Source organism: Dysidea avara, chromosome 5 (assembly GCF_963678975.1).
Source record: "Dysidea avara chromosome 5, odDysAvar1.4, whole genome shotgun sequence".
NCBI lineage: Eukaryota > Metazoa > Porifera > Demospongiae > Dictyoceratida > Dysideidae > Dysidea > Dysidea avara.
The window spans coordinates 19670523-19685885 of NC_089276.1; the positions used below are offsets into that span (position 1 = coordinate 19670523).

The 15363-nt window shown below is 37.6% G+C and overlaps 1 protein-coding gene across 1 annotated transcript in view; it reads left to right on the forward strand.

Annotated features, from left to right (window-relative positions):
* The window catches only part of LOC136255675 (uncharacterized), a 59748-nt gene extending 49317 nt beyond the window's left edge, over positions 1-10431 (forward strand). Inside the window, exons 25-27 of the mRNA XM_066048485.1 lie at positions 8399-8782; positions 9723-9903; positions 9958-10431. Of these exons, the coding sequence (XP_065904557.1) occupies positions 8399-8782; positions 9723-9903; positions 9958-10177 (785 nt within the window). The 3' untranslated portion in view covers positions 10178-10431. The remainder of the gene's footprint in view (positions 1-8398; positions 8783-9722; positions 9904-9957) is intronic.
* The last annotated feature ends 4932 nt before the right edge of the window (positions 10432-15363 follow it).

Sequence of the window (15363 nt, forward strand, 5' to 3'; positions counted from 1 at the left end):
GGCATACGAAGAACCCTACGAACTGCTGCAACGAAAAATCACGTGATTTTAAGACATTTGTATCGTTTTCTACCAGAAGAAAATGACAAACTTGGCTGCCACGCTGGTGTTATTCAAGTTACACTTAGCCTAACACATGACAATAGTTAGGTAGTTGATTGGAGGATATCGATTTTTCGCGTTGCGGACCCTAGCTAAGGCTACGGACTTGATTTTTTCACTGTTCGACGTCGCTTCAGCCCGACAGGTGCCTTTTGGCATACCGCAGTACGCACAATGCATTCTTCATGGACTTACCAGTGTCCTCCTCTGTGTCCCATTCATCTTTGCTGACAGGGAAAGGTGTCGATTTGGCGCGAGCATGTGATGGCTTCCTTTCGAAACGGAAATCATCCGTATTTTTCATCGTGGCTATTTTGATATGCAGAGGTGTTTTTCAAACAGTTCTTGATTCGTACTGCTGTGTAACTGGTTGAACATAGCTAACAGCGAAGAGTAGTGGATACTTCACTTTTCAGACGATAATTAATATGATTGGGACGCGTGGCATGGTTTCTTTCTTTTGGTATGCGTGGATTGTGGAGGTGCTTTTCGAACAGTTCTTGATTCGAAATGCTGTGTAACGGGTTGAACATAGCTGACAACAAAGCATAATGGATACTTCACTTTTCACACGATATTATTGATATCCTGGGGCGCGCGGTGCGTTTTCAGATGCGGTATGCGTGGGTTCACCAGTCATAATAAAATTATTTACAAAAAAAGTTAACAAACAAGTACACGAAAAAATTTGGAATTTTGAACTAGAGTAGGGACCATAGCACATCGATAAAAAGTACTGAAACAAGTTGGAGTAGTCCATGATGATATTAAATCACTGTAAAACAATAAGAAGTGTTATATCCCTACTGTGCTCAAGATACAGTAGGGATATATCACTTCTTATTGTTTTACAGTGATTTAATATCATGGACTACTCCAACTTGTTTCAGTACTTTTTATCGATGTGCTATGGTCCCTACTCTAGTTGAAAATTCCAATTTTTTTTCGTGTACTTGTACAGTATATACACACATAGAGTATTACCTTTGTACAGGGGCAGAGAAATAGGGGGGGCAAAGGGGTCAACTGCCCCCTCACTTTTATAAGTGGAGGGGCAGTGCCCCCCTCACTTTTTCCAATGCTCAGTTGCCAAAGTAAAACAACTGTTGTAGTCATTAGCCAACTTACTCTGCCTTGATTTACTAGAATTTGTGCTAAAGCTAGGTTATGCAAGCATGGAATACTGCATGAATCAGTGCTGGGAGTGCACGAGATCAAGATACTCTAATAGAGCAGTCACCTAACTACTCTAATAGAACATTCAGTGGAATCATAGTTTCTTTCCTATATCAATAACTTTGTGTAAAAATAATTTCCATTTACTAATGATTGTACACTAACTGAATTTGAATGCATTCTCTGAGAGTGCATATTAATAATTGTAAAACTCACAAAAAATTGAGTATAAATACAATCTAATCCAAAACAGCCAAGCTGTAAAAAAAGTGTGCGGCCCTCAGAAAGGCTATGGTGAAAAAAGATGTGAAATCCAAGGTGGCGGCCAAGAAATGGCTGTGATGGTAGGTTAGTGGTAAAAATTTTAATAATGACAATTCAGGTGAATTTTTGTGCCGCTTCACAAAAATTCACCTGAATTGTCGTTATTAAAATTTTTACCACTAACCTACCATCACAGCCATTTCTTGGCCGCCACCTTGGATTTCACATCTTTTTTCACCATAGCCTTTCTGAGGGCCGCACACTTTTTTTACAGCTTGGCTGTTTTGGATTAGATTTCATTTCTTTTTGTATTTGTATACCCCAAAGCCGGCCTATGGCCAGCTTTGGGACTTTTTTAACCTATGTTTTTTTCTTTACTACAGGAAGAAGAAAAGATGAAGTAGATGTACTTTAAATATTTTATCAGTAAATGTACAAATTATATATACTGTATAATACATATGTGACCGGATTTGCGAAAAGGGGTCCAATTTGCCAACTTTGACAATTGATAACTTCAGATTGGAAAGAGCTATTGCCTTGATATTTGGGCAGTGGTGAGCACCACTATAGCTGAATACATGGTGAAATGTTCAGGTTAATAATTATGTTACTTGAACACTGAGTTATGGTCTCCAACATTTACGGAATTGGATGTGTGTGGAAGACCCCTTTTCGCAAATCCGGTCACATATATTGATTACAGAAATCTCCATGGTGGTTTCTTTGTAACTGAACACTCTACAAGGTGACTTCTTCTAATTGCTCTCTCTACAGGGTGAATTGTTTGTAGCTGAACGATCTACAAGGTAACTTCTTCTAGCTGATCTCTCTACAGGTGATGTGTTTGTAGCTGAATTTTGTATAGGTGATTTGTTTGCAGCTGAGCTCTTTACAGAATGGTTTCTTTGTAGCTGAACTCTCTAAAAGGTAACTTCTTCTAACTGATCTTTCTACAGGGCAATTTGTTTCTGGCAGAATTTTCTACAGGGTGATTTCTTTGCAACTGAACTCTCTACATGGTGGTTTCTTTGTAGCTGAACTCTCTACAAGGTAATTTCTTCTAGCTGATCTCTCTACAGGGAGATTTGTTTGTAGCTGAACTATCTACAAGGTAACTTCTTATAGCTGATCTCTACAGGGTGATTTGTTCGTAGTTGAATTCTGTACAGGTGATTTGTTTGCAGCTGAGCTCTTTACAAAATGGTTTCTTTGTAGCTGAACTTTCTCCAAGGTAAGTTCTTCTAACTGATCTTTCTACAGGGTGATTTGTTTGTAGCTGAACTATCTACAAGGTAATTTCTTCTAGCTGATCTCTCTACAGGGCGATTTGTTTGTAGCTGAATTCTGTACAAGTGATTTGTTTGCAGCTGAGCTCTTTACAGAATAGTTTCTTTGTAGCTGAACTCTCTACAGGGTGATTTGTTTGTAGCTGAAATCCCTACAAGGTAACTTCTTCTAGCTGATCTCTCTACAGGGTGATTTGTTTGTAGCTGAACTCTCTACAGGTGATTTGTTTGTAGCTGAACTCTACAAGGTGATACTTCTAGGTGATTTCTCTACAGGATTCCTTGTTTCTAACTGAACTCTCAACAGGGTGATCTGTTCATAGCTGAACTTTCTACTGGGTGATTTGTTTGCAGCTGAACTCTCTAAATGGTGGTTTCTTTGTAGCTGAACTCTCTACAATGTGACTTCTTCTAGCTGAACTCTCTACAAGGTGACTTGTTTCTAGCTGATCTCTCTACAGGGTGACTTGTTTCTAGCTGAACTCTCTACAGGTGATTTGTTTGTAGCTGAACTCTCTACATGGTGGTTTCGTTGTAGCTGAACTCTCTACAAGGTAACTTCTTCTAGCTGATCTTTTTCACTGCATATTTGTTTGTAGCTGAGTTCTCTACAGGGTGATTTGTTTGCAGCTGAACTCTCTACATGGGAGTTTCATTGTAGCTGAACTCTCTACAATGTGACTTCTTCTAGCTGAACTCTCTACAGGGTGACTTGTTTCTAGCTGAACTCTCTACAGGTGATTTGTTTGCAGCTGAACTCTCTACATGGTGGTTTCTTTGTAGCTGAACTCTCTACAAGGTAACTTCTTCTAGCCGATCTTTCTACAAGGTGATTGAGTTTTTTGCAGCTGAACTCTTTACATGGTGGTTGCTTTGTAGCTGAACTCTCTAAAAGGTGACTTCTTCTAGCTGAACTCTCTACAGGATGATTTGTTTGCAGCTGGATTCTCTACGTGGTAGTTTCTTTGTAGCTGAACTCTCTACAATGTGACTTCTTCTAGCTGAACTCTCTACAGGGTGACTTGTTTCTAGCTGATCTCTCTACAGGGTGACTTGTTTCTAGCTGAATTCTCTACAGGTGATTTGTTTGCAGCTGAACTCTCTACATGGTGGTTTCTTTGTAGCTGAACTCTCTACAAGGTAACTTCTTCTAGCTGATCTTTCTACAGGGTGATTTGTTTGTAGCTGAATTCTCTACAGGGTGATTTATTTGCAGCTTAACTCTCTACAAGGTGACTTCTTCTAGCTGAACTCTCTACAGAGTGATTGATTTTTTTTGCAGCTGAACTCTCTACATGGTGGTTTCTTTGTAACTTAACTCTCTACAGGGTGATTTGTTTGTAGCTGAACTCTCTACAGGGTGATCTGTTCATAGCTGAACTCCCTATAAAGTAACTTCTTCTAGCTAATCTTTCTACAGGGCGATTTGTTTGTAGCTGAGTTCTCTACAGGGTGATTTGTTTGCAGCTGAACTCTACATGGTAGCTTCTTTGTAGCTCTACAATGTTACTTCTTCTAGCTGAACTCTCTACAAGGTGACTTGTTTCTAGCTGATCTCTCTACAGGGTGACTTGTTTCTAGCTGAACTCTCTACAGGTGATTTGTTTGCAGCTGAACTCTCTACATGATTGTTTCTTTGTAGCTGAACTCTCTACAAGGTAATTTCTTCTAGCTGATCTCTCTACAGGCCGATTTGTTTGTAGCTGAACTCTCTACATGATGGTTTCTTTGTAGCTGAACTCTCTACAAGGTGATTTCTTCTATAGCTGATCTTTCTACAGGGTGATTTGTTTGTAGTTAAACTCTCTACACGATAGATTCTTTGTAGCTGAACTCTCTACAAGGTGATTTCTTCTATAGCTGATCTTTCTACAGGGTGATTTGTTTGTACCTGAACTATCTACATGATGGTTTCTTTGTAGCTGAACTCTCTACAAGGTAACTTCTTCTAGCTGATCTCTCTACAGGACAATTTGTTTGTACCTGAACTCTCACATGATTGTTTCTTTGAAGCTGAACTCTCTACAAGGTGATTTCTTCTAGCTGATCTTTCTACAGGGTGATTTGTTTGTAGCAGAACTCTCTACAAGGAAACTTCTTCTAGCTGATCTCTCTACAGGGAGATTTGTTTGTAGCTGAACTCTCTATACATGATTTGTTTGCGGCTGAATTCTCTACATGATGGTTTCTTTGTAGCTGAACTCTCTACAAGGTAACTTCTTCTAGCTGATCTCTTTACAGGGTGAATTGTTTGTAGCAGAACGATCTACAAGGTAACTTCTTCTTACTTATCTCTCTACAGGGTGATTTGTTTGTAGCTGAACTTTTTACAAGGAAACCTCTTTTAACTGAGCTCTGTACAGGGTGAATTGTTTGTAGCTGAACTATCTACAAGGTAACTTCTTCTAGCTGATCTCTCTACAGGATGATTTGTTTGTAGCTGAACTATCTACAAGGTAACTTCTTCTAGCTGATCTCTCTACAGGGTGATTTGTTTGTAGCTGAATTCTGTATAGGTGATTTGTTTGCAGCTGAGCTCTTTACAGAATGGTTTCTTTGTAGCTGAACTCTCTACAAGGTAACTTCTTCTAGCTGATGTATCTACAGGGTCACTAGTTTGTAGCTGAATTCTCTACATGGTGGTTTCTTTGTAACTGAACTATCTACAAGGTGACATCTTCTAGCTGATCTTTCAACAGGGTGATTTGTTTGTATTTGAACTCTCTACAAGAAATCTTCTTCTAACTGATGTTTTAACAGGGTGAATTGTTTGTAGCTGAACTCTCTACAGGGTGATTTGTTTGTAGCTGATCTCTATACAGGTTACTTATTTCTAACTGATCTCTTTAATTCTGTTCAGGGTGACTGCTCTATTAGGATGACTGCTCTATTAGAGTATCTCGATCTCGCACTTGCTACACCAAGTTGGATTTCGTGTTATAACTCCGTGGATTTAAGTCTGATTCTTCTACACCATTGAAGAGCCTTTCTAAGATGATAACTCCATCTGTACAGCGATTTTGAAAGCATTACCCCAAGCGGTTTACCTGGTAGGCGTGGCAAGCATAATAATAATAATAATAATAAAATAAAAATATTAAAAATTAGCTAATCTCGATTGCGTAATTGTTACACACTGTTGATTTTTTCGCTGTATCTTCCTGGTTTTTAGCTCGATTTCTTTCAAACCACAAAAGGTTTGAGGTTCAATAGTTAACCTATTCACCCACCGATTTTCAGCTTCTTCCCATACGCGGTTTACCCTGTAGGCGTGACAACATATTGGTGTTATTTTTCGTGCATAATCGCTCATAACTCTTTGTCTGTTTATGGTATTCCAGCCAAAGTTGGTACAGAGATGCGCCTTTATACCCCCCTTCTGTGTGCCAAATTTCAAGGCAATCGGATAACGCGTTCGAGTTTTATAGCAGTTTTTGTAAGTGTGCGACAAGAAAAAGAAAAATAAGAAGAAGAAGAAGAAGAAGAAGAAGAAAAAAAAAACGAAGAAACTCAGCCAATTTTTGAAGTCGCATATCTCGGGAACGCGCGAAGCGATTTCGCTCAAATTTGGAATGTAGAGTGCTGCAGTTGGGGGGCATGTCCACAGCAAAAATCGTCTTGTTTCATCAAGGAAGCACAGAGCTACGGAGGTGCGAAAATTGCGTTTTCTTTCTTCCTGTCAATATACTCACGGGTGTTACGCGCCGGCTTCTTGGGCCGCACGACACACTACCGTGTGTCTTGATCTTTCTTCCTGTCAATATACTCACGGGTGTTACGCGCCGGCTTCTTGGGCCGCACGACACACTACCGTGTGTCTTGATATCTTACGATTAGTAATTACTGTTCAAATGAGTTGGTCTGCTTTGCATTAATTCAATCTGTCTCCATTAACACAGTATATTGATACGCAATCAAGAGCATGTCTATTGAGTCTGTCTGAAATGCCTTCATTTACTACTGTATCTGCAGTATCTTAATGATGATCATTGTTATAATATTATAGGAGTATAGTGCTTGTACCACTGAAAATACTCTTAGATTTAATCTCAAAGCATTCAAATCTCAAAATTTCCTGTGGGGGGAGGGGGGGGGGGGTATGCCCCCAGATCCCCCTAGTATTGGCAAGCTTTTTATGTTGGTATGCTTCAGCAGCTGTGCTTACTAAGGTACATGCAGTAAATGATTTTAAAACACTTTGTAACTTACAGCCACCCCACATGACTCCCCCCCACTTTTGGGTACTGTTCTCTGCCCCTGCCTTTGTATGCATGTGGATGTGCTCCAACTTACAAACAGAATTGTTTACAGTTATGAAATTTTGTAGGCAGATATTCACACCAGATATCATTGCCCTACCCAAAAAAAAGTTGTAGTTGGTTGCTGGAGTGTGCTAATTAGGATTTAGGCATTTTACTTCATATTTTCCCTCATTTTTATTTTTGTTTCATTAAAGGCTGCTCTAGAAAATTTACCTCAACTGTTGCATGTGCACACACACTGCTTGAAGTTTCTTGGTTTACTAGAGTGGTATATCCCCAGTATATGGAACAGTTAATTGTTTGTTATTTTAGTAGTTTTTCAGTAAACCTTCATTCACTGATGTTTTACTGAGGGTTTAAAACTTAGTAAAACAGGTATGTTCCATATACTTAAAGTTACTGAAATTTTACTATCAGTATAACTGGGTACAACTACAGTAAAGCAGCTTAACAAATTAGTAAACTAAGAACCTTCAAGCAGTGACAATGGTATCAAAGAAAGTTTCATATACAGTGATCTGTGAGAGTAGATACAGTATGTATTTGCAAAACAGACATTTCTCTAAATACTCTTATAATTCTTTGACAGACACCTTAGCTTTTTATAAGATACCCAGCAATAAGCACATTTTAGAGATTTGAAGTACTGTAATATATACTCAAAGAGTAAAATAATTATGAAGAAATCAAACACAGGAAAATGGAATTAGCTTCTAATTTTAGTGAGCCTCCTTGACAACCAACATGTTGTTAGTTGTGGTACATTCATGGTAAAATTCAAGGATGGCTTGTTTTATTTTTGTAGTACAAAATGTATAGTGGAGATTGTTACATGCATTGATGCACTATGCATAATATGTAGGGTGGGGAGTAAATCAGTATTATAGTAAAACCATATTATACAATGATATATCATATAGCTATTTATATTATACAAATTCTGGTGAAACAATATTATCATGATACCATTAATAGTACAGTATTTATCTAAGAATCGCTGTTCTTGTGCCAGGTTCTTAGTTATACTGCTATTGATTAAATCAACTGATGCTATTAGGCAGGTACTCTTATATGTAGTTAAAATTATCAAACACTGTAATGTGACAGTAAATTATTTCCACATTTTTAAAAATTAAAACTTCAAGCAATTTGTCAACCTTCTTAACAATTTTTCAAGATGCGTATACTGTGATATCAAACCAACATTAATACCACCCAGCCCTATTACATGCACATGAAATAAATATTTTATTATTTATATGGAAGATGATTACACTGTGTTTTAATAATACAAATATTTCACAGGTCCTGGTACTCCTTATCAAGTGGTAGTATTAGCTTTAAACGGTGCTGGAAAAGGACAGGAAAACAAAAACCGTATTTTCTTTAGCAAAGAGTTAAATCCACTTAATGAACCAAAAAACATAGTTGTTACCAGGACTGGCACATCTGCTAACGTTACATGGGATTCGCTTACATTATTTGAAGCCAGAGGATTTCCTGTATACATGGTGACATTGATACCATCTTCTAATAGTGCAGTTCGCACAAGAAGACAATCTTCTGATGGTATAATATCAATAAACACTACTGAGTCTAGTGTAGTAGTGGAAGGACTTGATGAGAACATTGAGTATAATCTGTCACTAGCAGTGGCTACAACAGCAGGCATAATGGAAGCTGATAAAGGTACAACCAAGCATAAGCATAACTCCAAAAAAAAGGGAATATGTAGTTATCTATGTACTCCAGTTCATAATGCTAAGCTTATGTGTACATCAGGCTTGTTGTAATTATGTACCAGATTTAATCATTACAATTATCCAAAATTTGGTAATGATTAGTAATTAATTACCTGTTTAATTACAATTTCTAACAGTAATTACTTGAAAAAATGGTAATGATTAGTAATTAATTACAATTATCATTACAATAAGCCTGGTGTACATGTGTGAATGGCAAGGCCTTCATGTAGGAAATAACTTAAGGGGAAGGGAGATGCAAAATGAGGACATTTATGAATCATGAAAGTTAAAAGATAGGCAAATTTATGTGCCCACATGCCCTGCCCATTGAAAAAATAAGTAGATTCTACATAATATAACTAACCAACTTTCAAAAATATTTTTTAAAGATGACACTACATACCAGTCTCATAATATTATACGTAAAATAAATTGTAGCTATTTTAATACTGTAGAACTAGCTACATACTCTTATTTCACTACAGTGTGTGTTGGACTTAATTTTAAAACCATCCTATAACTATCATGGAATTCAGTAAGATGTTTAATAAGTTATTGCCTTTAAAGTGTTTGTTGCAAACAGCAAATGCAGCAAAATCAGTTAAACACCAAATTTACAATGTCAGCAATCAAAATGCATGTCAGTATAACATGTTTGTGCAAGCTGCATGCAAACCAAATTACCAAAGTACCATACTTATATCAAAGCAGTCGTAGAATATCTACTGCAGTTATTTGCATTTGTCTTCTGCTTTGCATCAGACTGTCAACACCTACCTAACATAATTATTCTACATCTGCAGTGATATAACTATTGTAACTTTTGTACTGTACAATATGTTATTCTGAACATGAATAGTAACATAGTTGATATCTTTTTGTAGTGGTTCCCGTTGATGAAAGTTCAACTGATGAATTCAGAGACAATAGCAGTGGTAACAACAGCAGTGTAATAATATTTGCTGCATCAGGTGTTGCCATTGTTGTACTAATCATTGCTTTCATTATCATAGCAGTTTGTTTGGTACAAAAGCGAAAAAAGAAAGATGGATATTCGACTGACCAGTACGTGCCACTTACATTGTACTTGCATTGAATACAGTGCTGTATTTACTATAGGCATATTTATGATACAGTAGGACTACAATCACAAGTGATGCAAAATCATGGACTGATAAATGATACGACTTTCAGGACAAATGTGACAATGCCATTGAAAATACATAATCCCAACTTACATGGAGAATATTGTGAAGAGGTACAAGAAAATCCATATTATTTAGACACGGAGGTGCAAGCAAACCCTGCTTATCAGGTTGCAGATATCAGCACACTCTAAAACTACCCATACTGCCTGTGACAACATCTGTATTAACTTAATTTCTGATACAGTTGTAGCTGCACACGTACTTCAGTTATTTGTGTTAGAATACATATACAGTATAATATTACTCATAGATGCATACCAGTACATGTAGTAAAGCTGTTTTATTTCTATCCAATTTGCTTGCTGCATCATAATATGTATGTTGTATTTATTATTAATTTTGATGTTGGTATCATATCTTTTGATCAAAAGTGTTATAAAGCTTACTCATTGGTGTGTACCAGTACAAGTTGTAAAGCTGTTTATTCTATCCAATTGGCAAAATAGAATCTTCATACCTCACTTCATCCTGTCCTGCTGTACGTGACTCATGATATACTCACTTTACGCACAGATGCTTTAGAGAGATTAGATGGATTATATCATTTTAACCAGAATAAAAGTGCTGCTTGTTTTAAAAATTGCAAGTGCATTTAACTATTAAGTTTAATAATGTATATAACTTAGTTTGGGTAGCTGTTAGCATGGATGCCAGTATTTGTAGCATACATGTCTTCTTCCCTGCTTTCAATTTAGTTGTGTTTGTGGGAAATCAATGACTGTTGAGCATGCTTTTAGCTGTTTCTTTGGTATAGCTTTGATCATAATGAATTGTGTCATGTGGGATATCTAAGCATGTAGTCTTGTTGTCAGACATCTGCCACAATTTGTGCATCAAACCACTGTTACAGCCTTTTACAGGAGAACAATTCCACTATAGATCTGCTAACATAGAAGATAATGTCAGCTTGATGTAAGTGCATAGTTTTTGGAGACAGGATAGGAAGATGGCATTTTTTGATGTCAAAGTGTTTAACCCTTAGCTTTCCGATTCCTATGCCTCCGGCTCAACAAGCTGAACTGGAGGATGTATGATGAGCAAGTACATGAGGTAGCGATAGAGAGGGGCAATTCTCTTTATTGGTATTTTCATGCTCTGGTGCCTGGTGAGGTAGTAACTATTAGACTTGCAATACTTATTTCCGAGAAAAGAGGTCATCCTTAGCTATAGTGACCTGCAGTTCGAATCCTGGGGTTGGAGGGATTTTTTTCCTTACTTTGGCCCCTTTTCTGTTACACCTTATCAGTCCGTCGGTAAGTCAAGTCATTAGATCTAAGTCCCTGAAACTAGGTTAGGTAATCCTAAGGCTGCAGCACATGTTGCTGTCAGACCTTCAGTGCTGGTCACTGTAAAGTGCTAATAATAATAATATAGTAGTCAGACACTGTATTGGATTATTTGTCTTTTTTGTATTTTTTTCTTGCATGCCTTTTGCTATTTTGGTAATCACAAGTGACTGAGGTTATGTCTGTATATTTTAATTACTTTGTCAAAGTTGATGGTTCTGCAAGCAATACTTAATTTTTGCAGTGATGTGCTCATACAAGGTATAAGATCTATAGCCATCACAGATCCAATTTACAAGATCCATGCCAGCTATTGGCATGGCTTACTCCCACAGTTTGGAATGCAAATAAATTTCTAAGGTAATACTTTTCTATGATGTTATTTTGTACTAGCAAGTTTCCACAAGGCCAGTAAACTGAAGTAATCATAAAAATAAATAAAAAGAAAACAGTGTAGCTACTAGCCTACTACCATGAATCATACGCCATAATAATAATGCAGCTAACGTAATTGTTTTCGTCGCAAAATGATTTTCGTATGCAAAAACTTGTACGAAAATTCTTACACGAATTTTTTTACATAAGATCAAACTACTCTAATAGAGCAATCATTCACGTAAATCATACGAAAATATTTTTACACGAAAAATATTATTATTATATTCTTTTTTGCACGCAAATTACGGTAAAACTTAAATTCACTCTAATTATAATTCATGAGACCATGTGATACTAATAGAAGAATTATTGAACTTAGTCAGACAATATCAGCACATTAAAATAATGATGCATTTAACAAAGTGTATTCACAGTCTAGAGAGTAGAGCTGAAATGGATAATTTTTACTATCCGGATACATAAATCTTTCCAGATATCCTACAGATAGTGACATCATCGCTTACTACTAAAAATGAATTTTGCCATAAACCTGTTTGCTATACTCATAATTTAGATTAGAAGCAAGCATGGCATTTGCACTACTGTGTGATTGGGATTAATAATCAGTGACACTCAGTGTGAAGGTTTTGTATCAAAGAAAATCATCATGAAATTTCTTTAAATTATTAGCAACTATCCTGATGGCTTCAAATTACTATCCAAATATTGAAATACTATCCGGATATCTGGATAATATGGATATTTGTTTCAGTCCTAAATTTCAGTCAAATTAATCATCATCACATAAATGCACTAGACATAGCTATGAAACATTGATGCCATGCATGACCATATAATATTAGTCAGTCACTTTTTCCTCTTTCTTTCATTTACCTTTTCCACAGTAGATGGACTGCCCACGTCACTATAGCACTGATCAGGGGCAGAGAACAGTACGGGGGGGAGGGGGGGGGGGGGGGGGAGAGTTGTATGGGGTGGTTCTAACGGTTATAAAGCTTTGTAAAATCCTTAACTACCTTAGTGTGCGAAGCATACCAGCATGCAAATGTTAGAGGAGCCTGGGGCAGCGTTGAAACCGGGTCACTACTGCTGACCCGGATGACCCACTGACCTGGATAGCAATCCGGGTCAGGTCCGTATTTGACCCGGATTAATTAAAGCCGAGGCGTGCGATAAGAGCTATGTTTCGGCTAGTCTCGAGCGCGCGAGACTACGTTTTGAGCGTTCGATTCGTGTTGAGTAAACAGGGGCGGATCCAGACTTGTAAAATTGCAACTTCAGCCTAGTTGTAGGTTGAAGACCAAAAGAAAAAAAAAAAAGGTCATCACCTACTAACAATAGCTACCCCTCACCATAGATACCCTTTCGTACTACATACTACACTTACTCATAAATGGGCGTGGCTGAGCGTATGTTCCTAACGCGATAAGTGGGCGTGGCTCACGAAAGAGCTACGCGATAGCGTTTATAAGTTTCCACGTCGTCAAACGAACAATTTCGTTTCTCACGTGATCCAATCCGGGTCAGACCAGGATAATTTGTAAACCGGGTCAGACCCGGATGACCCGGAGAAAATGTGACCCGGTTGACCCGACCCGGTTTCAACGCTGGCCTGGGGGCATGCCCACACAGGAAAATTTTGTGATTTGAATGTTCTGAGATTCAATCTGAGAGTATTTTCAGTGGTACCATAGGAGGTATATATTATCTATGGTGGTACATGTGTGCTCAAATAGGATACTCCTATAATATAATAGCAATGACTACCATTAAGATACTGTAGATACATACAACAGTAAATTAAGGCATTTCTGACAGACTCATGCTCTTGATTACATATAACGTGTTAATGGAGACAGATTGAATTAATTGCATAGCAGAACCAATTGTTCTGAATGTTCTATTAGAGTAGTTATGTGACTGCTCAATTAGTGCACTCCCAGCACTGATTCACGCAGTATTCCGTTCTTGCATAACCTTTAGCACAAATTCTAGTAAATAAAAGCAAAGTAAGTTGGCCAATGACTACAACAGTTGCTTTACTTTAGCAACTGTGCATTGGAAAAGGTGAGGGGGCACTGCCCCTCCACTTGTAAAAGTGGGGCAGTTACCCCCATATTTCTCCGCCCCTGGCACTGATTGTGATTGTCAAGTGTTGCTGGACAACCTGATAACACCAGTGATTGAACAGTTTACTAAGAGTGATGGTGACCCTTGAAGTAGACACTAGCTGTCATGGCTATATACATGATACAACACTGACTTAAGTATACCCCATACTACTATTACTTGCATCCCTTAAAAACTCATTTAAAATTACCATTAGCTACATGTATAGTATAATTAGCTGCCCCACCTAAATTGAAGTGAATTTAATTTCACTATGCATGATGTCTGAAAAAGGCTGAAGTAGATCATTCATTGGATGCAATCCAGCTTGGAAAGGAACCCAGGCCAGTTCTCTTTTAGTCTCTGTTCCACCTCTGACACTCTTCCATTATGGCAATCAATTTACAACAGTGGCATATTTAACGTGGTGCATATAGTGCATGTACTTTACAAGAACTGATAACGGGTGGCTGTCCCAGCCCAGTGCTCTGTCACAAGGCCATTTTACTCACTATCACAACAAGGTCACCGAAGGCCACCAAACTGTAAACTATACTAGCTTTATTTGAGATGGCCAAATCCATCCACAACGAACATAAATTCTCAGGGGTGAGGCACATGTATGCAGAGCTACAATACAAGGGAACATCCATAAAGCCTTCTTCAGATTGAGATAACATTTCTTGTGCCATGTTACTCAATTTAACGAACTCATCAAGGCACTGAGACCCATGCACATACACTGTATGTCTCAATTTATGAGGTCATGAAATTAATACACCTTATAGCTATACACAGATTTTAAGTTGCATTCTCAAAAAACAAAAAAAAAACTGTATTTACTTCATTAAACTCCATGCATGGTGTTTATTAGCTTAGTTCATAAAATCGATGCTGTTACTATTCAAACTCGACGCTCGAAAATAATTATTTTCATATCAATTGTAGTACCACTCAAGTGTGGCTACTACTGAAGGTGTAGTGTTTAACCATGTAAATATGGTATAAGGATTTGGACTAACCCCAAAACAGTAATGAAAAAGTGAGTGAACCTCAAGTACTTAACAAGGTCAGATAATGCTTGAGATGCTTTAATTAATTAACGAGAGTAACTATAGCTGTTTATTCGTCAGAAATACTGTAGTCTCACATGACCAAACTACTTTTCCCCATCATTAGACACATGGGTAGGGAAAAGTCTAATGGAACCTCCGTGACAGTATTGTGCAATTTATATAATTATATTCTCCTCATGCAAGACTATAATCTTCTTTTACCATAATCACATGCATATGAAGTAGGACTGGTCTCCATTAATACAGCTGGGTAGACTACTTTCCCAGTTAATATCAATTCCCTATTACTACAACTGGGTAGGCTGCTTCCCAGTTCCCATTAAAACAGCTGGTCAGACTACGTAATTCCCCAGTTAAACATTAATACATACTACTTTCTCAGTTAATACCAGGTCACCATTGGGTAGACCACTTCTCCAGTTAACACCAGCTCTCCGTTAATACAGC